The sequence below is a fragment of the Watersipora subatra genome, chromosome 1 (assembly GCF_963576615.1).
Source record: "Watersipora subatra chromosome 1, tzWatSuba1.1, whole genome shotgun sequence".
Taxonomy (NCBI): domain Eukaryota; kingdom Metazoa; phylum Bryozoa; class Gymnolaemata; order Cheilostomatida; family Watersiporidae; genus Watersipora; species Watersipora subatra.
This window is the reverse complement of record NC_088708.1, coordinates 47478287-47502860: the sequence shown is the minus strand read 5'-3', so window position 1 is coordinate 47502860 and position 24574 is coordinate 47478287. Positions and strand designations below refer to the sequence as shown.

General features: G+C 34.9%; 2 protein-coding genes across 2 annotated transcripts; both read right to left on the bottom strand.

Annotated features, from left to right (window-relative positions):
• Positions 1 to 58: 58 nt before the first annotated feature.
• LOC137403395 (protein Loquacious-like) lies at positions 59 to 10949 on the bottom strand. The gene is made up of 8 exons (XM_068089430.1): positions 10774 to 10949; positions 9358 to 9531; positions 8818 to 8986; positions 8239 to 8435; positions 7199 to 7323; positions 5027 to 5138; positions 3738 to 3884; positions 59 to 1122 (listed from the first exon to the last, which is right to left on the bottom strand). Exons 2-8 carry the CDS (start codon positions 9518 to 9520, stop codon positions 983 to 985), a joined length of 1053 nt encoding a protein of 350 aa, XP_067945531.1. The 5' UTR covers positions 9521 to 9531; positions 10774 to 10949; the 3' UTR covers positions 59 to 982.
• A 2129-nt stretch (positions 10950 to 13078) lies between these two features.
• Positions 13079 to 23652, bottom strand: LOC137399979 (B9 domain-containing protein 1-like). The gene is made up of 6 exons (XM_068086269.1): positions 23571 to 23652; positions 20963 to 21031; positions 19519 to 19630; positions 17638 to 17734; positions 14802 to 14932; positions 13079 to 13765 (listed from the first exon to the last, which is right to left on the bottom strand). Exons 1-6 carry the CDS (start codon positions 23637 to 23639, stop codon positions 13587 to 13589), a joined length of 657 nt encoding a protein of 218 aa, XP_067942370.1. The 5' UTR covers positions 23640 to 23652; the 3' UTR covers positions 13079 to 13586.
• Between the last annotated feature and the right edge of the window lie 922 nt (positions 23653 to 24574).

Genomic DNA, 24574 nt, shown 5'->3' with positions numbered 1-24574 from the left:
GAGTAGAGACCAAGGCAAACCATCTCTCGTTGTTGATGACTGTTAAGACATTTTTCAATCTCATAACCAGAGATTTATTTAAATATCTAGTATAAAGAAATATGAAGCTGTTATCCTGTTTGATGCTAAAGAGTTGTGTCATAAAAATGTAAACAATGTATGTTTGTACAATATCTACAAGTGACAGATTAATATAAAAGAAATGGCAGTAAAAGTAGCCAAACCATATAATCATCGATAGTAAATTGTTATAAAATGTATATGGACAGATACTGCAAAATTAGCTCATAAAATCCTCAAAACTCACTCTTGCGGATAATTGTAAACCAAGGGCTTTGATTATTTGTGCAAGATTTAGTTTCATTCCTTGCCAAAGATTTGATCGTTAAATAAGATTTCACCAAATGTTTTATTGATGAGCGCATACTCATTGGAACAAGGCTATACTTAATGAATCTATAGAGGATATGTACAATAAAATAACAAAGCTTGTACTATATTACTAAAACACCAGCTAATATTCAAGTGATAATTCTCTATTTGGGTTTTACCAATACTTGATTAAAACTAATAGCACCTTGTAAGTTTCAGTTTTAAAGATAGTCAATGCATGCTATGTACAAAATTTAAAAAGCTTTTAAATGTGTAAGTAATGTAGGTAAATAGTTTAAACTTAGCTAAAGGTTGTTAACCTCACAACCTCATTAACTTCTGTACAATATGGAAGATTTTTACATGAAATAAGGGACAACTCTTGAGTTTCACAACCGTTCGCAACAATTTTTACACGAATAACTTGAGCCCTTGGATTACACAGGATCCCCGCTCTTTCAGCCACTTATTCCGATTTCAAAATGGGTCACAATTGCAACGGATAGGTACACTGGGAAAGTATACAGGCAAATGAGATAATTTAAAAACTACATGGCTAGAGAACATTCCAGAAGTAAAGCCATATGCAGGAAGAGGATACAAACACAAGCTAGTCTTCAGCTGTCATGACCTTAAGATACTGGAGAGCGTTGTGGGCGGCGCAAGTGCGTGCGTCCGTCATTGTAAGACCTGTGCCATAACAGACCGCAATTGGTTGAGTTGAGAGTTGAACCAGGCATTGATATTGACCTGCAAACAGTAAAAGCATACAATAGCATAAAACAAAAGATTTAAGGTGAAAACACACTAGGCGATATTTAGAGCAATATCGTGATGCGTGTGGTGCTAATCTGCGCTAGAACTTGCTCAGCGAGCTCATGCAGAACGATAACGCTAGAGTTCTCTACACAACTTTATCGCTAGCGGGAGGCATTTCGATTGGTTGGTTTTTACCAGAATGCAATTTTATGGCGGGTAATTATTTCTTATCGATGTTCACCAACGTACAGCAGCGACAATTTGCTATTTTGTTGCGATTGAAACATCTTCAGAACGAACACTGAATTGTTCATAGATTTAATAAAAGCACTCCCAGTCCTTTACACCATAACAAACAAAATTTTAAAAAATCCGAGTTGAAAACCAACATTTGGAGTCAATCGTTGCGCAAATTGACCATCTTGAGAGTGGTAAATATTTAATATATTAAACATAAAAAACTACTACGAAATAAAATATATATAAAAATCGTAAAATATTACAGTTAAAAATACAATAATCGTTTTTTCTTATGTCTTCTTGTAGTGTACAATCCGTGAAAGTGAGATAGGTTTAATAACAAAAGCAGAAGTTGTTTACATTGTTGCCTAGACGGCGCCATATTGACTTACCTAAATTTATTAATAACTCCGAAGAAACTAATGATACGGAATTTTATTGGCAGTTTGTGAACGTGCCCATTATATCGTTTGCTAATGAATCGCTCAAGTGTGTTTATGAACACGCCAGCGATATCTCCGCCCTCCTCATGTTGCTCGCGATAAAATCGCCTAGTGTGTTTGGACTTTTACAGCAATGTGAAGCCTGCTTTTCATAGACCCGATGATGTCAAATAGTAACATGTAATAACAAATTGATTATTGATACATGATTACATGATAATTTCCAAGTCAATTTTGTTTTTGCCAACAGCTCTGAATTGTGCCATGAATCATCAATGTAATTTATGGAGTACAGCTACTGCATATTGAATGATTTGTTTTTGTATGTCTATTCGTCAATCAACAGTCATTCACAACATCATACCACATAAAGTCATAAAAAATAGATGATCAAAAAGCTACATTTGCTGCCTTCCAAATAAACAACCTAATACTAATGGCCATGTATCGATGTCGTCTGATATATTTGCGATTTCTAGAAAGACTTGTAAAAGGTGAAAAAGACAGGCTTTAGTTAAACACCACGAGGAGATCTCAAGTACGTTACTAACAAAGGTAGCCAGGTTAGTTATCTTACAGTGCTAACATCCACAAGTAAGTGCGGCAACAAAGTAAGTGACAATACACCCAGCAAGTTAGTGCGGGGTGAGTACCTACAGGTGCCACAGGATTACCACAGGTTTTTGTTGCCAAGCAAATAAAAACTGTTTATAATGAGTTCCTTCTTTTCAATATAGAACAGAATCAATAAGCAACAACTCCTGTACTAATGATCTACTAAGGGAATCAACCATGAGTTTGGTCAGCGAAGCAGGTAAAAAATGTGGTTACGATAGATACACATGAGAGTTGATGAAAACTGTAGTTCTCAATTGACGTAATGCTAGCATCTCACAATTCACAAACATGACAAACGCATAATACTTGTAGGTTATATTACTATAAAGGTGTGTTTACACCAGGATGACTTATCGGATTTGCTGCCACGCTGACGACATCGGCGTGGTGTAAAATGAGAAATGGTTGTGAAAACAGCTTTGTACCAGTCATCGACACAAGATCGTACAATGCTGTATACTATGTTTCTCCGCAAGGGCTGTCATTAGCAGAGTACATGGATTTGACAAACCATATCATTTATCATAATTATAGTAGTTCGTTAAAATATGTATAATCATATCTTAACTAACTAATATAATTAGTGTACATGTTAATTTGTTATAATTGTTATAAATTGTTATAATTTGCTAATTAATATAATGTGTATATGCTATGTAGCAATGGAGTGACTCTCTTTTTCTTTACGCTAATAAGCGGTCAAAATGGAATGAATATCGATGTTGTATTTCATTGGCTAAAATCATGACAAGTTTTGTATCATCAGAATTTGAGTTGGTTTGGTGTAGTCTTTGCAAAAATGTACTTCAAATCGTAAACTGATCAAAAGCCTTTCCAACTCCAACTCTATCGGAGGGAACACAACTCCAGCAAATCATCCTGGTATAAACGAACTTTCATGATATATTGATCATTTTTAAACATTGTCAACATTACAAATATTTCAACAAATGCAACCGGCCTACTAGCCCATCCCTACTGATCCATCCCTACTGACCCATCCCTACTAGCCCATTCCTACTAGCCCATTCCTACTAGCACATACAGCTGATGAAAAGTGTATTAATGTTTCATTCACCAGAAAAGGTAAGAGTAAAACCTGTTTTGCTATGACTTGGTGTTCTATTATGTAATGTTATATTAGCTAGTAGAACATATTCTCACCTAATCATGAGAAGATAACACCCAATTTCACTATTTTAAGCTCACTTAATAAGGTCATAAAATGATACAAAGAGCTTAAATAAAATATATCAAGTCTGGTAGTCAGAGACCAAATCTACAGCAGCAAACTTTATGACACACCTGAATATGTTTTGGCACTCAGTTCCAGGTACCTCACGTCAAACTTCTTCCCCTTGGCCAAGTCAGCGAGGAGTTGAGCGCAGTCAGTAACACCAGAGTTCAAGTCCGTCTGGTGTAGCGCCTGCATTGCCAGGGGCCTCCCAGGTACTAAAAGATCATAAATAGAAGTGATCATAGGAAACAAAACTTGGCTGGAGTACCTTGAGCAAAGCACCATATTAGTTTTAAAAGCTTTGGCTAGGGCACCCTCAGCAAGGTATCATATTAGTTTAAAAAGCCTTGGCTAGGGCACCCTCAGCAAGGTATCATATTAGTTTAAAAAGCCTTGGCTAGGGCACCCTCAGCAAGGTGCCATATTAGTTTTAAAATGAATTATACTCGGCATATCGGCAATCCACACTGGAAGCCAAAAAAGCCGAATAGAATTGAAAGCTACAGAAGAACTAAAATCTCACCTAGGGAATTATCTCACTACTAAAAGCACTCAAGTGCCTTGAAACCAGTTCAATAATGCAGAAATACGTTAAAATTGTTTAAATTTTGTCAACATAAATTAAGAGCAGACACAGTAGATCAGAGTCAGTATACAAAAACAGTTCTCTAACCAGACGTCCTAAAACATCAAACAAACATTCTGTGATAACAAGAAAAAACTAAAGTTAAACTCTCCAATTCTGATATCTTCTGTTTTGGAATGACGCAAGTCAGCAAGAAGAGGTTAGCTTAACAATATATATTTTGTAACTAGTTATCCCAACAGCATCATTACTGGTTCGCCTCAACTAATCTATTTGGTTGAGTCAAACACCTGCTAGGAAAAAAAAGTTACAAGTAATCTCTATGCCTTTCTTCTAGCATTTGAAAGGAGGCTGAAACATCTAACCTGTGTGCAGAAATTTACCAGTCTCAAGTTATCACAGATATTTATCTTGAGCATTTGCAGGTTAGAGGACATCAAGATAAGCCAACTCTTAAACAGGAAATGGCGGTTATATGAAGTTATCTCCACCTTTACTTTTTAGCAGCTGCACACTCACATAGCTTAAAAGACAAAATTATGCAAACCCATGAGGCTATGAATAAGCTATGTATGACCTAACACACTACTGTACATGATAGAGGTACGGTAGTGTGTCAAGTGATCGTTTATGGATGCATATTGAGCCAAGACATAATTTGAAACAGCTGACAGTGCGATAAGTCTATAAGACAGTTGATAAGTCTGAGTGGACCGGTAACTAAGTTAATACGGTGTCTGTTTAGCGAGCCCTCAGAAATGTGCAACTCACATTTGTTGTTGAGTCTCAGTTTTTCATAGAATTCATTTGCAAGTTTTCCCCCTTCTGCTGAGAGAACCGGTATGTTCTTTCCTTTCAGCTCTGACTGCTGGGAGCTCATCGACTAGAACAAGCAATAAATACAATATGGATAGTGCTGCTTAGGAATATATATATATATAAATATATATATATGTATATATATATGTATACATATACATATGTATATGTATTTTTTTTTTTTAATGAAGGATTTAGATATTTAACATATACACATATTAAATATTTAGATTTTTAATATTAATATATGTTTTTCTAATGAAGGATTTAGACTAGCTGAAGTTTCTCAAATTCATTAGGTTAAGAAAATTAGCCAGTCAAAAATAAATTTTCTATGCAAAAACTTTTTTTTACCCGTTGAGGCCAGGCATTCAACTAGTAATTCACTATGGTTACATATATAAGTATAGTAATTATACTTCATAATTATTATTGTTTATAACACTATAATTGTAATATATATATATATAATTTTATGTGTTTTTGTGTAGTCAACCACAAAAAGAACACTCAATTTACTATAATTAGAGCCAAGTAAGAAGGTAGGTTGGTAATCCCACGAACAAACGAGCGGAGCGAATGTTTGAGTTTTTATGATAAATGCATGTGCACACAACTTACGAAAATTATTCATCAACCCTCGCAAACCCTTGTATCGAAATCTCATCAACAAATTTAACCATTTTTGTGTAGAGTCGTTAAAGTATAATAACGATACAAAACACATACAAGTCTATTTGAATATGTTACTAAGTCTTTGAAAATTGTTGACATATTCCTAAACCTTACCCATCTGATCGGATTATACACAAATAGACAGATTAATTTGGCCGAAAATCGTTATTAAAACTGGCCAAGCCTTACTTTTATCAAAATTAAGACCAGAAAACAAAACGCCGAGCGACAGAAAAGAGAACAATTAAGTCGTGCGCATTTCACGAAAAAATAACATGCACATTTCACCAGTCTATAGCATTGTCGAATTGGCGACGGTTTCTGTAATAACGTAGAAGTACAGAAATCGTTTCTTTTTTGCCGATTTCAAAGTAACTAACATTTTGGAAACTTTTGAGTACTTTGGTATTCTAACTGATGTCCAAAGCTGTGAAAGTAAAGGAAATGACGATGATATTTTTTCTAACGATTCTTATGAGATTATTACAATATTTAATTATAATTTAGTATATTCTTGTTGATACTTCTTGATATTGTTAGCTATGACGTTTTGAAATGTAAACAAAATTGTGCATCGGTTTTCTATTATTACTGTATTACTATTACTAAGTTTGGATATTCTTCTTGATATTGTTAGCTATGACGTTTTGAAATGTAAACAAAATTGTGCATTGGTTTTCTATTATTGCTGTATTACTATATTAATAATATTGGTTATTCTAATAATATCTGTGCATTTTACTTCTAATATTGCATTTCTCCTATTGCAGGGAGAGAGATATAAACATATAATCTTTTCATTTTATTATTGCTGTTTGTCATGACCAAACACTTTTTTAAATAGATTTTCTAAAAATCTATATAAATATCACAACTTTTTGATATTGTTAGCTATGACGTTTAGAAATGTAAACAAAAGTGTGCATTGGTTTTATATTATTACTATATTAATAATATTGGTTATTCTAATAATATCAGTGCATTTTACTTCTAATATTGGCCAATATTGCATTTCTCCTATTGCAGGGGGAGAGATATAAACATATAATCTTTTCCTTTCATTATTGCTGTTTGTTGTATATAACAACACCCACACCCAGTACATTACAGCTACCATTGCAGTTATCCTATTGCACTGCAGTGCCATTTGACTGCTAATATTGCATTTCTCAACCATCAGTACCCTTTCTTTTTCTCAATATCACTTTGGTCGTGGGCTGTATGACAGTGGAATTTCTAGTATATAAAATATATCAAACAGAATAAAGCCTTGTTTCAGAAAGCTGCACAATGCTCCTCTGACCACTCGATAATACGTAATAGCTGGTAACAAATGGTGCGAGATGACAACTCCATAGATCACACTAATTGACATTATTGAGTCGTTAAACTGTTTTTATTAAGCGCACAGAGCGGCGTGCACAGGATGCACTCCCACCCAAAACATACCAATGGCAACTCATCTTCTTCTTCATCCACTGCGACAGTCTTCACATCAGTTGGCCAGTGCTGCACTGATTGAAGCAATTTGGAAGCGGCTGCCCTTTTCGCGACCTTCTTCGACTTGCCCACCGCTACAAAATGCAAAAGTAAAGGATCATGAGTACATAAGTATCTATTTTAGAAAACCAACTTTAAGGTTAAATGTTTGACAACAAATACTTTGAAATACTGTTTGAAAGATATTAATTTTAAATTTCCACCAACCTTTGCAATTATATTTTTATATAAACCTGAAATTATTTTTATGATGCTCTAGTTTCAGATAAACAAATTGAGAAATTACACATAACTCTTTTGAAAAAATTATTACTTTCATGTGGCATAAATTGTTTTCAAAGTAATCAGAAGAATGGCAGAAAGAAATGCATACTGATAATTCATGTCAGCATACTGATAAGTCACGCCACACATGCAAACGTCAGCATTGGCTGACGTTTGCATGTGTGTTCAGAATGTAGCTTGTTGGCATCAGTGTCAGTATGTTTGTTAAAGCCTTGGAAATTGCCAACTTTTAAGTATCTAATTGGTCAATTGGGCTACAGCCGAAGACATCAAACACTTATTTTATAACCAGTAAAAATTATAATATCATTATAAATTCAGTTTTGAGGATATAAATTAAGCCTCTGCAGTTAGAGAGCCATTTTATGATTTTATTTGCCAATGTCAGCATCAGGTCAGTCTCAGGTAGGTAATAATCAACCAATTTAAGTTAATATGAGGCATCATTCTGTGAATTTACTGCCTCTTTTTCTTGACTAGAATAATGGTGCTCGACTGATGATTCAGCAAACCTTAGAAATCTATGAAAGGTTTTGAAGGTTTGCTAAAGACATTTCCTAAAGACATTCTAATTTATTTTATTTTATGGCAAGCAGCCAACTAATCACAATATCCTTGAAATTCTAAATGCTTCAAGCACTCTTGCCAAATGGCAATCTGCCAAGGTGGTATGTGAAGAGACGAAAGAAATTGAAGTACGAAACCTGTTTCCTGATATATTTTCTTGAAGATAACGAGCTTGACAGTGCAAACAAATTCCCGAGCGTGAGGAGGTCCTTGCTCACTAATGAACTCATACAGAGGAGGGCGAAGGAGATTCTTCTGCGTATACTCCTGCAGTTCTCCTATTGGATTGTTTTGTCCATCCCCTTTATAGACGCCTGAGCTCATCGGCGTTTCCCTATAAGGTAGACATGCAAGGGTAATGCAAATCTTCATCGACTAATCTGTTTTGCAGACATATTTGACAAATCTTGCTGTATTCATTAAAACGAAGCTAGACCAATTTTTACTACAGATATTTGCATAGATGTAAATATTTGCATAGACTTAAAAGTCATTATTCTTGTAAAAAGGTTTAACACACCTTACGCTTGCTTACAAACGAATGCTGACAGATTTCCTCAAATTTTAATATCACTGATTCGAACAGAACAATTTTCAAACAAAAAAGATCCCAGCAATAAAAAATACTTTCCAGACACGCAAGCTTTGATTTATTTAAGTTACTTTTAGGAATGATGAAAATCAGACAGTTTAAAAAAGGCTAGCACTGTACGCACTGTGAATGAGAGTGACCATTAGAAATCTCATTCGATTCGCTAGGGTCAGGATTGGCAGCAGAAGCAGGTGTTTCCTCTTCATTTTCATATTCGATACCATGCATGTTGCACAGCAGCTGGGAGGCAGCATTGTGCTTGGCCTTCTTTTTGCTAGAGCCCTTCCCCGTTCCTGCATCAGATAGATGATACATTCATAATAATAATCCGAACAGCAACTGCACACAGCAAGTGTTTATTAGTTAGAGCAGCATAATAAATAAACTATATATTAATAAATAAAAGTATAACAAACAACATGAACAGTATAATAAAAACCATAAAAGCTGTTAAAGAGTGAAAACTTAATATAAAAACCATTACAAAGGAAACAAAGAACAGATTATTTTGCAATAGAGATGTCATAGAGCTAACGTCTTCATAATAATCATATTTTTAGAAAGACTCTTTACAGAAATTACTGCGTAAACCTGGCCTAATCCTAAAAATATTAAAATAGATCAACTAAAAACTTTTATTATTTGAGATGCAATAATGATTGACCTTGAAACTCTCCTGCTTGCGCCCTCATCACAAATACTGGCTCATGAACTGGACCTTCATTGGCAAGAATAGAATAGGAAGCTGTGAGCTTTTTCTTTGAACAGATCTCTTGTAGAAGACTTACAGGTGTCTTTCCCTTGAGCAACTTTTGAAGGTCAGCCATGACAGTGGTTTCTGTAAATGTCCACATACACCATAAAATAGAGTGCAACATCGTGCTTGATAGATAGCTTTAATGTTAGGTAGGGAAGAGTGAGACAAAAGAACACGTTTTCCTGCGCACTAATACAAGATTGCGTTGAAATTTGGCTTTTGACAGGTTGACTAAACTCATTAAATATTTAAAGTCGGAGTTAATTTTTTGTTTAAATTTCAATAGTTGACATGGCCATATATATATAATCTTTGTTAACTTGAAAAGTAATTGGCATTTCTTCAAACTGAAGATTGCATCTTATTCAGCACAAAATTTCCTTTCTAATCTAATCTAAAATTTTCCCACTACACCCTTCTAGAAAAAAGGAAAGGCGTGGGAACTCTTTTATTACAAAAATTCTTTACTAAAAACCTCTCAGGTCTCGAGTTGTTCTCGGCCAAAAAGAATTAAAAAATGCATTTGTCCGGATTGTTGGCACAAACAGACCTGTTTTCTGTCGAGTGTTGTGGTGCTTGATAGTATTTTTAAAATCAGGGACCGTATAGTTCCTTTCCACTGCTTTTAAATAAAATGCACACCTAATATATAATGTTTATATGCACCTGTTTTCTAATGATATATAAAACAGCTATCTTGAATAAATTCTTCCATGCCACAAAAATGGGAAAAAATGGTTTGGTGAAATCATTTTTAAACTGCCCCTAAAATGCAGGAGATTATTGGCTATAGGAACAAAAAATACTGATACACATGTTTAGTGGCCTCTAATGTTAGTCATGTTCATCATAGTGATCACTGAAACTTTATCATCATAGTAGATTTATTTTTCACTATGAGCTTAAGTGAAATTACAAACATTTTAACTCCTACTGCCTCCAAAACAACAAATGTTGCCCATTTATAGTTCATTTATAGTTAGTCGCTAGCGTTTTAAAAATAAATTCTCACACGTAACAAATGTCGCACTATATTTTCTGCTTATTAGTTTTCATTAAAAAATTATAAGCTGCCCTTCGCGGAATTACATACACTTTGAATTGAATAAAACCTAAATCTCTAGTATTGTATCATAGCAAATAACGTAAATGCAACACAGCTCGCCTACTTTGACAACGTGCGATATCTCATTAAATTTTCCACAAAAAATTAATGAACACATCTTAAAATTTATTTAGTTTTAGAGCAATTTGTTATTCATTTTGTGAAATCTTGGACACGTGTATGAATACTGATGTGGTAAGCTAAATGACAATACTAACCGTAACGACAGACAAGCACGATGAACTTCAAGTAAGGGGCTGACTCATCAGCTTTTCATCGAATGCCAAAGTTGGCCGTTTAGACGGCTAGCTACCTTATCGTGTCAGGTTCTAGAATTTTGGTTTAGCACAGCCACGTACAATTATTTTTACAATTTGTGAAAGGAAATACTATCTAGTCATGTTATAGAAAGAAGAAAGGTGCGATAGCGACTAGTGTAAGTAGTCTAGGAAGTAAGTTAGATATGGGGGGCAAGTAATGATCATAAGATAGAATTAAGTCTATGAAAAAACAACAAAAATGTTCCGCGTACATGTACGTGTGTAGTAGCTTTTTGTAAGGCCATCATTTCATTCCCACGAGTTGTCTTTTCTTGTCAAGGCAAAGCACTTAGAAAATGGATGCGTCCATAAAACTATTACATTACAACACAAACAATTGGGAAGTAACTAGGGCTGAACCAGTTTCTAAAATATATAGAAAACTACTACCATAATTTTTTAAAGCTGCGATTCTAGTCATCTTATTATTCATAGTTCATTGCAGCTCAAAATTAAATGTTGGTGTTCAAAGAATTACATTGGTAACCAAAAGGATTCTTATGATTAGAACTGTATGTCAAGTTACTGTTGCCAAACAAGACTATTCTCGATCACCAATGTTTTTCTAAAATGCCTTATTCAAGCAGTCTAGTGTCATTTCACTGTGTGGTATGAATCGCTTTAGTGCAACCATGTAAACCTTGATAAAAAATATGGCTAACACAATACGAACAGAGTGGGTTGCATCGCCATTGATGAAATTATGTCAACATATATTGGTACTAATTGACAAGAGAATATGATAATTATACTCAATTAATGCTATTTAACATGCAGTAAATAAAAGGCATACTGGTAACATTAATTGTGAAATATTAGAAAGCACCAAGCTCTGACACTTGCTTGCAGCTGCAGAGTTGAGCTAACATTTAGGGTCTATTGCAAGTAAACTTTGAAGTTCAATTTTATCATCATCATATCCTTATTTTTCCTTATACTGAGTCGGATATCTGTATCGCCCACACTCACTCACATATCTAAGTATATCAGCTATAAATCTTGATACGAATTCGAATCAGCTACGAATTTCATCTACCACCAAATCTGTGTTTACCACCTACATGCACCTCTATTGTCTTATCAAAACACTGATTTGAACGCTGATCATTTGTCTAATCAAAACACTGATTTGAACAATGACCATGTGTTTTATCAAAACACTGCTTTGAAAACCATATTGAATGAATTTCCAAAATTTATTCTTCGTGATATTATAAAATGCATAATGTATATTCCTGATTCAAAAACAGCAAGCTTGGACAATATTTTTGTGAAGACATTAAAAGCAACACTTTCATTTATTGTCCCTGTGTTCACAGATATATATAAAAGAATATTGATCGGTGGTTGTCTTCTATTAACATGGAAACATGCACGAGCTACACTTTTGTTCAAAAGAGGGGATACATGTAGTCTTTCGATCTTTATTATATCTCTGTACAGAAGTGCATTCTCATAAAGATACAATTATGAATGCTTCATTGTTGTATAAAATATTTGGGGAAATGGACCTATCTGTTCAATTGCCAGATAATAAAAACAGAAAAAATTTCTGTAGTTCTGTAGCTCAGAACTAGTGAAGTTTTACCCATAACTTGTATTCATATAAGTTCATTGTCAAAACACTGACTTATGCACAGTGAGCTCAATTTTGGCAACTAATAGGCGAAAGCAAAGACAGTTTTTACAAAACAATAATGGATATGGAAACATTTATATTAATATTTGAATGCGGAGAGCAGCCAGAGCTTAGCGATTCTGACCTGTGAACAGCAGGTTGAGTCTCTAGTACCAGAACAGCCACCAGCTGAATATGTCAATACGACAGAGAATATGTCAAACCTTAAACTTTTTTCTGCCAAACCAACATAGCAGATCCGGCATTAGCCTAATGAAAGTTTGATGAGGATAAGAGTGAATCCAAGTGTCCCAAGATGCCGTGTTAGTGGAGCAGGGTGTGCATTTTACACAACATACAGGATATAGTCAATAGGTTTTGCTTCTTCACTAGCAGTGATTGCTAGATTGTTACTTCATATTGGCGCATATACATTGTAGATACAAACAAAAACATGTCAATATGCATTTGAATTGATGTCATTAATCTGCGTCAAAGTTCGTGTAGGCATAGAATGTAGTGAAACCTCTATGTATTTGTATAAATCAGTTTATTCACAAACATTATCTATATATGTATGTCATGCCACTAGCAAATGTTATATAAAATGCAATTATACACGATGTAAAACAGACTTCACTTTGAGACAGTCATAATTCTCTAGAAATCAAACAGTATAAAAAGGTAAAATGAAGCTCGTAAGGACTCTGGAGGAATCATATGCAGCAGATGTCAAGCAAACATAATCTGTTATAACATGTCGGGGACCCAATACCTGAGAATTACATAATAATTTATTTTACAATAGAATAAAACATCACGCTTATGTTCCCAAAAAAGTGATATTTATGCTACAGTAGAAATGTGTTCGGCATGCTATGTTCATAAATTATAATTAAATATCATTTTTTGAATAACATTTAGTCTATATATGACAATGTTTCTACATTGAAATACTAAAAATGAGTAATTGAAATATAAATATAAACAAAGGAGTGTCTAGTCAGGAGACTAGATAACTGGAATCATAACTTCCAACCAAGCAGATGCAGGTAGCCAGACAGATAAATATATAGCATGAGATTTGCATAACTCAGGTCGTGTCACCCATACCCATAGTGCGGGGGGTTACAGGGACAGACAGCCCTGCAGTCTCAGCGGATTGTGGGTTAGCTACGTCTGATGGTGTACAATCATAGCCTAGTTTTTTCATGTCTTTTGTTATAATGTTAAATGTGACGGTGACATAGCCCTGCGACCTCACTCTAGTAACTACAAACAGATGACGGTTACAAGTACGAAAAAAGGCAAAATATATTTATGCAATTTTATTTACCATGAGCCACTTTAAAAATTAGTTCATTTTGAATTGAAAAATTTGTTGAAATTTAATCCAAATCACATAACAAAGCAATAATCAATAACATAGCTTGAAGCAATCATTTTATTTTACCTACAGACATGAAGCATAAAAATCATAGACAACTAGGTGATTACAGAAACTCATTTTGCTTTAAGTCCCAACTCATTATACTGGAGTGCAGCAATAACAGCAAGTTATACAGATTTTACTCAACATGAATTCTCTTTTCCTTGTTCTTTGGTGAAAGAAGGTAAAAAAGAAGGTGACAAAGAGTCATGCTGTTACTGGAAATCTCCATAATGACCCCAAAAGTTAAATGCGCTATGCACATTTGAACAGTACTAAAAATATAATACTACACTAGGAAAAGTCCCGACTAGAACTTTGATCTCTTCAAATTTTGGCTTCCCATTAACCTGATCTCTACACTGCAGTCAAACGACTGCGGGTTTTAAACTGGCAATAACAAATAGCAGCATTTTTTATTTTAAGTGTACATTGTAGCTGCCTTTATGTAGAGGATGATAGTTTGGCCAGACTTCAGCAAAATTATTAGCAAGCACTCTAACCCAATAAAAATTATCATTGATTTTTCACTAAAACACTGGCTAAATAATGTATTAAAAAGCAATGTAACCACTATCAATCACCAAAAGCCTTAGCACCAGTGACTGGAAAAATCAGTGTTTGCTGGTCAGGCTAGAGATCTGTGCCCTTGATGACCTGCAGTTATGAACTTCCTGCACTATGGCTTACACAACAAGTAATGTTCAGCGAACACCGAGTCTGATGGTCCTTTACTAACTAAACCATTTTGAAGTTAAGGCTACGCTTGTTGAAAAACTGTTATCTGCTATTTAAAAGGAAATGTAATATTTTTAGCCTGAGAGTATTTATTGGTAGCTCTATGATTGTTGAATACAAAAGATGAATATGGCTGTTTACCTTCTCTTCCTTCCCCTTGGGCAATGACCTTCTGATCCACATATTCAGGACGTCGTCCAATTATCCAACCGATAAACTTTTGAAATTTGGAAGTCGACTCTGGTACAAACATGGGTATCCGGCGTGTGTGCCTGCAGATGTAGGTAAAAAAATAAGGAATGATGGAATATAATCACTTCAGAGAATTACTCAGTGCACTCATCCTACGCACGCTGCTCATAGAACCCAGAGCTGGTGCGACCAAGTTCATCACATTAGCTAAGTTTGCATACAGCGGTAGCACGGTGACACACCCATGATGGAAACAGCCGTGTCGCCATTTTTGCGCCATGCAAATAGCCTTCGCGATCAACAGCGTCGCACTTGTGTGCGCGCATAGGTAACCCTTTCCTGTTGGTTTATATGCAGAAGCTTTATGACATAAGGTTTCGCACAACCATCGCTCTACAATACCGACCTATGAAAACACAATCTTCTTGTCAGCCCAGTGTAGCAAGTCAGCAATGGCGCACCCAGGTGTTGCTACACTATCGTTGTATAATAACCTAGTGAATGTACAATTCAATACAGACCCTCAGGCATGTATACATAATGGTGGACCTTTAAGAAAATAACAAGTGAGCGGTTATACAGTTTAACAATGTTCGTATATAGTCAATGTATCAGATGTAGCGGTCCGGACACCCCACCCAAAAACTTGCGCACTGCTATACTTGGTTCATCCCCAGAATGCTTGTTTATACCAAGTCAGATATCTACATTGCCCACCCTCACTCACGCATTTGAGTACATAAGCTACGAATTTTGGCACCCTAAACATTCATCCACCGACAAATCTGTGTTTACCACGCACATGTGCCTATAGGTATACTACCCAATTATTATGATGCATCCCTACTTCCAATTGCACATCTACATGTACATTATCCATCCACACCTGTACACATCTGGCTAAATCAATCACATATCAGGGTATACTACTTGCACATCTGAGCACATCACCCGCACATCTGAGTATTACCACTCACATATTTGAGCCATCACTTACACATATGTGGCACATCTGTGTACACTACTCGCACATCTGTGTACACTACTCACACATCTGTGTACACTACTCACCCATCTGTGTACACTACTCACATTTTTGCGTACACTACTCAGACATCTGTGTACACTACCCACACATCTGTGTACACTACTCACACAGCTGTGTACACTACTCACACAGCTGCGTACACTACTCACACTTCTGCGTACACTACTCAGACATCTGTGTACATATGTGTACACTATTCACACATCTGTGTACACTACTCGCCTATCTGTGTACGCCTTTAAAAGGTCCTCCGGAGCTGTGTTCAGGGAAGAAAATCTGTTAACACAAGCAGAGTCTTTTGTGTAAAGTCGCCAAATTTCAGTTCATTTAAAGTGTCAGTTTTCTTGTAATTGTCTGAACTGTACATACATATTTGGCTGTTGAATATATTCAACCAGTCGTTTAGAACAGCTGAACAGTGAATTGAAAGCATTTAAACCTCACATATAGAACAATGGCGCTAAAACTGACACCTGTATTTTTCAGTTATTCTAATGATTAAAGCCGAACGTTATTGGTGTCTGGCCTATTGTAGCACTGAAATGCTCTATACATACTGCTAGCAAACTATCTGTACTCCAAAAATTATCATTATTGGTTGAAGCAATTGGGAACTTTAGACCAACATTTTTTGACAAGTTGAGGTTCGTAATTCTTTTAGCCATGATTAACTATTTATGTGCATTTTCACCAGTTAAAGAAAAACTGATGTTTTAAATTACCTTAAAGGTTGACTTACAACAAAATTCACATTACCATTATTTGATATGAAAAGATTCACCATGTCTTACTCTGCTGTGTTGTAGGTGCCAAATATGTGGGAATGTGATTACAAGGTCTTAAAAGCTCAAAAACGAACAGTTAATCGCAGCAACACAAGACCGCCGTAGTTTGGATTCGCTTTCCAAAACAGCTCAAATGTGACGTAGTTGTTACAAAATGGTTTCTGTTTACACTTTCATGCAACCTCATTCGTCGAAATATTTTCACAAATATACTTCACGCATTCAATAAAACCATGTCTATTGTTTTTACGTGTCTGTTTTATCGTCATTGTAATGCTGTCACTTTTAGCACTGATATCTTATAACTTACCGTAAAAATTCATTTAATTTTTTAGCCTTAGCTCGAAGGAGTACATATCATTGTCTGATAACCATGACGGGCCGGTCGGTCACCTGTGATAATCGAAAAGTGCTGCAAAAATTATTTTCGAAGTATTGGGTTACATGATCAGATTACGACTCGACGATTAGTTCAAGCCGAAACAAAACTGTAAAGTAACGAGCATCTATATTTGATACGGGGTCTTCGGTAAAACCCGAAGTGTTTGTCATAAACTAGTGCTACGATAAGATTAAATTGGGCTTTTTATTGGCCTTTCAATTCACGTAAGAACATCACGTGACAAGACAATAACCAAACTGTCATGGCTACGTCAGAGAAATAAACAGATTCCAATCTACGGCGGCTTTTCGTTTTTGAGCTTTTAAGAGCTTATAATCACATTTCCACATATTTTGCACCTACAACACAACAGAGTAAGACATGGTGAATATTTTGATACCAAATAGCTGTAATGTGAATTTTGTTACCAGTCAACCTTTAAATTTTGTGATTCTACATAAAAGCCTCTGCTGACCAACATAGTGGTAACAGGTTGTCTCATCTGAATATGATTCAACAGAACCTTTTTGACGCTACCTCACAGTGGTAATACTTGCAATGATGAATTACCTTCCTGGAGTGGTTGGTAGATGACAGACACCATATCCTCTAACCACTCCTTTTCCAAACAGATCTAACCCATAAACACTGAGCACCAGCTGAGGCCCTGTAAATACCGCGCAATACTGTAATACAGATCAATACTTTGGAGTTGCCTTTTAACGACTAGAAATGGGAAAAAAGCAAAGAATGAATCTTCTCACTTGAATCATCCAATGTTAATTTCAAGACGGTGTTAAGAACCTATTAAAATCTCAATGTTCGTCTGTTATTGCTCCTCTGTGCAGTTATAGTGATAAAGTTTCAAAAACAATCCCCTTCGCTCTAGATTTAAATTGGGAACCTCTAGGTCCACAAACTGGTAAGATAATCCACTACACTACGGTGCTCCTGCTATACTAATAATTAAAAGGGCACATACTTATTCATCGCTTGCGAAAACTGGCTTGCTTGTAATGACGTTAAGCGTAATGACGTTAAGCGTAATGACGTTACGCGTAATGACGTTACGCGTAATGACGTTACGCGTAATGACGTTACGCGTAATGACGTTACGCGTAACGTCATTACGTGTAGCGTCATTACGCTTAACGTCATTACGCGTAACGTCATTACGCGTAACGTCATTACGCGTAACGTCAAGCTGGCTTAATGGCTATTATTATAGTAAAGATTTATACTGCCTTACCAGGTAAGTAACTCAAATTCATTGGGTAATTATTTTATTACTTGTGCAACGCCAGGCATTCACCTAGTTTAAGTGAAAATTTAAATGTTTGTAAGCAAAGTCAAAACAGTACATAAACTATGAGCTAGTATAGGGGTCGGGGGTCGGGGGTCAGGGGTCGGCAACCCGCGGCTCCGAAGCCGCATGCGGCTCTTTCATCCCCTTGCTGCAGCTCCCTCTGACTTTGGATGTTTTTCCTTTTTTCACCATATGCTAAGTAATTCACAAAAATATAGAAGTGTTATCACTAGATTTTGTAATATAATTCAAAAAATTGTAATTATGGTGCTAAATCAAACATTGTTGCTTGTTATGCATCATTATTTATGTTATATTATTATTAGTACCTTATCACATGATCGTCGAGTAAAAACATATAAGTTAATATAAAAGTACAGAAAAACGTACTATCGGATTCACATAGAGGACCAGACCAATGCGAGATACCTTCTGATATTACGTCAACGAACTGGGTTAAACAATTAGAAATCTAGTAAGGCTGGCCAGCCACTTAGGTCCGCAATATCGTCAACAACACTACTGACAAACAACAACATTAATACAGGTAGTACGCCTTAGAACAATTTATGCACCAATAAAACCGCCAAAATTATTTTATTGTTCTTTGCAAAAGTGTAATTTTGTTTTCTCAGCAGTTAAATCATTATAGGCTTACATGCCAACACCACACTTTTTCATTTTATGGTGTAAACATGGTATAAAAGCATTGAAAGCTAAACAAAAACGTTACATATAGTAGTTATTTATTTTTTAATTTAAAATATCAAAGAGGGTTTGTGGCTCCCACTGCGTTCTTTCCTGCGGAAAACAGCTCCAAATGGCTCTTTGAGTGGAAAAGGTTGCCGACCCCTGAGCTAGTAAAACGTATTAGTGTTTGACAGGAAGTTGAGCAAAAGACAGGCTTTTCGTGGATAAAACTAAATGTCCTTCCTGTACAAGGTTATGAGTTTCAATCTGTACAATCTCAGTATACGTCTTTTTTCTTTACTTTTTTCTTTCAAAAAGCCTCCTTTAGTTTTTAACCTTGACATATCTATCATAGAGCCTTATGGCTGAAATACTCTGCGATTCGACTCCCATAACCTTGAAGCTTTATCACCACCTCTATGAGATCAGATTACAAGATAAGAATGAAGACTCACAGCCATATGGATTTGTGCTCTTGAATGTTACATCGAGGGGAAAATTCCAAACAAATGTTTGGTTATCGTAGGTGCTTCTTTTTGCTGCTTGAGTAAATCCTTCTTCAAGACCCTATAAATTACATGAATACAAATAATATTGGTAAAATTATTTTATAATAAAATTGCAGTTTTTATGACATTATTTTTAATACTTTTCAGTATAAATTCTATCTCAGGTAATTCAGTCCTACGTACTATGAAGGCATTCCCGAAAGCAAAATGCTTATTCTTCAGGTAATAAATTATTCTTCAGGTAATAATAAATAAATTTTCCCATGGATCAGTTAGCGGAAAAGATTACACTTTTACGTAAGTAGCGCTGCTCGCACAAATGCATAACTTGGCGCTGATGTCATCAGAAAGATGTTGATGACCATGTATGACATCAGCATCACTTTTGAAGCTGCACACGTGTACCTGTCAGTTCAGCAGTAGACCGCAGAGCTAGAATACTTCCTATTCGGAAAATCAGAACTTGAAAAAATACTAAAAATAAAAACTCTTAGATTCATTAATATTCATATGATAGTAAGGAGTCCAGTATTAACACATTACAAACAGAGGCTAGTCAAGGAATAAATTTTATACAGCTTATAATAACAGCTTAGAGCGTCATTTGCATAAACATGTAATCTAATAGGCTATATATAAAACTCAATGTTTGTCTTTTCACCTGTCTGCTTGTCCAATTATAGAGATAAAGTTTTAGAAATGGAAAATCTGCTGAACACTGGTTTAAACTCGGAACCTCAAGTCCTGCAGACAGGCATTTATCCAATACGCTGCACTGTCCAACTAGCTATACCATGGAATAAATAGGGCATATATACTTATTACGCTGGAATTTTACATTTCTCTGCAATATTTATATTATATATTTCCCATATCTTTCCAAGTAGTCTTTTTACAAGTTCCATGGTGCAAAATAAATGATATAATATGATATTGAATATATAAATTAAACCAGAGTATAAATTATATACAGTACTCGATAAGATTTGTGCGATATATAACATTTTGTACAATACATAAAGATTTTGTATTATGTCAATTACATATTGTACTTTATGAAGTATATAATATACAGGTATAGATAAGCTGTTATATAATGCTTGGCATATAATGCATCTCATAAAAATAAAATTATGTAATGCACACAATTTGGTTGAATTAGTAGAATAGCTAGTTGTAAATGTACTGAAATTAATAACAAAATTAAATAAAAGTTTTATAATATAATAGATAATACGAAACTTGCCAGACCATCAATATATAATCAATAACAACCATAACATGCAGTCACCAAGTATTGATGCATGTGAGGATAAACCATTAATGTTGTTTCATAACAAGAGAACTGGCCTAGTATAATGACTTTGCTTAAGCAGAGATGAGAATTTACCGTAGTGATCACCCAGTCTTGTCCATAGGTAAAGCAGTACTTGCAGTAAATATCATCAAATTCAGGAAACTAAAAGTAAAACGACAAAGATTGAACGAATAACCTAAATAGCCATGTGGAAAATGTAGCTATTGTCCAAATAGGTAGCAATCACAAATGGGTAACAAATGTGGGTGTCTTAAAATTTATTTAGAGGTTGGAAAATTTATTGCGTCTAAACAGGTCAGGTCTTGCAGGTTTCCTCAGTAATTATCATACTACTTCAAAAAACTACTAGTTCATAGACCTACTAGTTCATAGACCTACTAGTTCATAGATCTGCATAGGAATCTTTATGCAGATCAACTGTCGATAGCAAAATTGTTGATATTGTTAAACCTGAGCTAAAGCAATAATTATTTTTACAAAAAACAGCAAAAAGTGTGTTATGAAATGTTGTGATATGCAAAGATGTTAGAAGGCCCAATATAATATATCAAAGTACCAGCCACATTAGCGACTTGGGAGTTTTGTGACTTGTAGAAAAAAACATTTTGCTGGTTTTTTGCAATAAAATAATACAAATAGATATGTACCAAAGTTAAGTTGATCACTTACATTATACTAAGGCACTAGACGTCTGCGACATACAACAACTGAAGAATAGCAAATGCAATTGTAATAGCTTATACATCAACTCAAGAAACATAAGAAAGTATTCAGTGAACAGTCGGTCAAACTCCAAGCAGCTTCTGTATTCATTGGACTTACACGAAGCTATACTGAGAACTTTAGCTAAACCCAGTAAAAAAATATATGACGGAGTTTTGATACTAAAGAACAGTATCTAATTCTTTTGAATATCAATGATACTGATCAATGATACAAAGATTACAATCTATACTGTAAGAAAAGATAACCTTACTGATTTATATTTATCACACTGATACCACCATCCACTATCAAAGATCGTGAGAATTCTAGCATTTTCACTCGACCACCTACAAACTATGAGAATTCTAGCATTTTCACTCGACCACCTACAAACTATGAGAATTCTAGCATTTTCACCCGACCACCTACAAACTAGATTAGATGATTTAATGATCAAATATGTAAATACAAAGTTGATTCTTTTTGAGTTAAAATCATGATATCTTGGTGCAGTTATTCCTATAAAAATACACTGTAGTCATTCAACAGCCAAAAAAACCTGCAATAATTCTTTAATGAAATTTGCTCCAATAATTCACTATATAAAACTATGCAAAAAAAAATCATGCATAAAAGACAAAAGCTAAAGTATTAATCAATCGAAAAAGGGTATTTATTATCACTGTACATCAGAAACACCCAAGGAGAGGTGTAGTAGGTTCAGCAATGGCAGTGCGTAGGTTCATAAGTATGTAAAGATGGTAATAAAGATAAGAGACATAACTTACTATTAAATGTACATAAAGTATGATAATTGAACACTAAATTAGTTCAAGCATATTTTATATTTTTAAAACTTTTCAGTAAAATTATGTTATATTGCACTTTACTTTTACTTATAATGCTGCTTCAAAAACCTTTAAATATTGTAAGTAAGTAAAATAATTGGTCAAAATTTACATTGTTGGTCAAAAAACTCAATATTAAGGTGGTTTAAGAAGAAAATTGATTTCCAGAGTTACAGATCCAATAGCTATTATATTTTCATTTTGAAGTATATATCATGTTACAATGCTGATTTTTCATAAAGCATAGCAAAAATTTAAAAGGTTTTCGTCATGATTAAGTGATGCTTCAAACGTTATCATTCTGGTTGTTTCAAGTCATAACGTAGATGAGGAAAGTAACTGTTAAACAAACCACATTTTAGACTCAGTTTCAGACTGGTTATCAAGTTATTGTTCTATAAACTGCTTAGTGGTAATTTCATTAGCAAATTTCATCTCAAAGTTTGTTAGCTAATTTTAGATACAGTTAACTCCTAAAGTTAACAGTTAAAATTCGTTTGTGCATTAAAGTTGAACATTCAGCTACAATTTTAGCTAAAAACCTAAACAGTGGCTAGATCAAACAGCACCATAACTCTCATAGTTTCTTGTCAATGGTTGCTTTATAATGGCAAGTATTTTCGTTTCATTTTTGGAACTTTTAATGCAAGTTCAAAAACAGTTTCATGGGAACCTGGTCCTTAAAGCCCCAAAATACACTGTCACCTACTACATGAGCAGCAAGGCGCACTATAATTGTGCGCACAGGTATGTAGCTTTCAAAAAATGTAATGAAAAACGGGACCATAACCTCACACGTCTTGCACAACATTACAGTGAATTTGCTCAGTACACTAAAATGGGTGGTACGATCACTATTTAAGTGGTTGGAAGAGCAATAAAGGTATGTGAAGTAGAATTATTTGAGAAGTTCATAGTAAGTAAGTCGAACATTAGTTAATAAATAAAAATACATTACAATTTAGTTTGGTATCATTAAATAAAATGACTAAAATGTCAACTACGAATATCTACAACATTCTACAATCACGGTGCGAAATGGCCACGGCTGTCTTAAGGTGTTTGAATTATATTGGCATATTGATGATGATAATATGAAAATAGAACAAAAGCTATAATTACTAAACCTCTGCTGTTTCGATTTGCCCTCCGAGCATTACTAGGAAAACCGAGTTTGTGTTTCCCACGATAGCCATGTCCAAATAACTATTTCTTCCGAACGCTAAATGTGGAATGGCTTCCCTTGTTACCCCGCAATATCAGCCTAGCTACGCTAACTCTAAACACTATTGGCTCTCGCCTATTCGTAGATCATGATACAGGCTCACTTTGACATACTGCGGCCTTTGTTCCACACGAGAAGATTCCTCGAGTCGTTATGTGTATGTTGTTCTAAATCATCCCGAAATTAGTTCTATTAATTATGTCTAACGCATCAACGCTTAGGCTATCTTTAAATTAAAATAAAGAAGATTCCTCGAGTCCTTATGTGCATGTTATTCTAAATCATCCCGAAATTAGTTCTATTAATTATGTCTAACGCACCAACGGTTAGGCTATTATTAAATTGGAATACATGTAGCCGGTCTGCCGCTTGACAGTCACAGTTTTCACATCATAGCAATCATACAAAGTACTATACCCTAGTTGAACCTGTTTTATGATTAATGGTGTGTAAGTTTATTTGAAATTGACCGCCCCGTCAAAGAAGTTTGCCGAAAAGGCGCTTTTCTTGGCATTTTGAAAAAGCTTGTGCTAGATAAATTACCAACCATACGAAGCAATAGCTAGGGATCTCTATCCAATTTAAGTTAATTTCATGACTCTATTTTTGTTCTTAGTTTCGTAGTAAAGCAACAAACTAAAAAAAATAAACAGCGAACTCTACGAAATTTGTGGTGAGGGTTGTTGTATAAACAAGTGTATCTACTTGCATAGGATTGTAGCAAAAAAGGAGAAAGCCCCTTCTGTCTTTCCACATTCCTTTATACTACCCACACTGCCTAATATTACCTAATTCACTAGCTTTATCCGCTGACTTTATCCACTCACCCTAACTGGAGCGACCACCCACAACTGCTTTGACCACCAATTGATATATCCTGAGCCCCACAAACCCCATAATACAGCA

Bases quoted from the DNA above. Each gene is read 5' to 3' on its own strand.
- LOC137403395 (XM_068089430.1), bottom strand. From the start codon at position 9,520: ATGGCTGACCTTCAAAAGTTGCTCAAGGGAAAGACACCTGTAAGTCTT. The intron at 8,436-8,817 runs GTGCGTACAGTG...TCTACCTTATAG, and splicing joins AATGGTCACTCTCATTCACA to GGAAACGCCGATGAGCTCAG. The intron at 3,885-5,026 runs GTGAGTTGCACA...ATGATCTTTTAG, and splicing joins ACTGAGACTCAACAACAAAT to TACCTGGGAGGCCCCTGGCA.
- LOC137399979 (XM_068086269.1), bottom strand. From the start codon at position 23,639: ATGGCTATCGTGGGAAACACAAACTCGGTTTTCCTAGTAATGCTCGGA. The intron at 19,631-20,962 runs GTAAATTCTCAT...TGTAATTTATAG, and splicing joins AAGACTGGGTGATCACTACG to GGTCTTGAAGAAGGATTTAC. The intron at 13,766-14,801 runs GTAAACAGCCAT...ATCTGTTTGTAG, and splicing joins CCAAGGGGAAGGAAGAGAAG to TTACTAGAGTGAGGTCGCAG.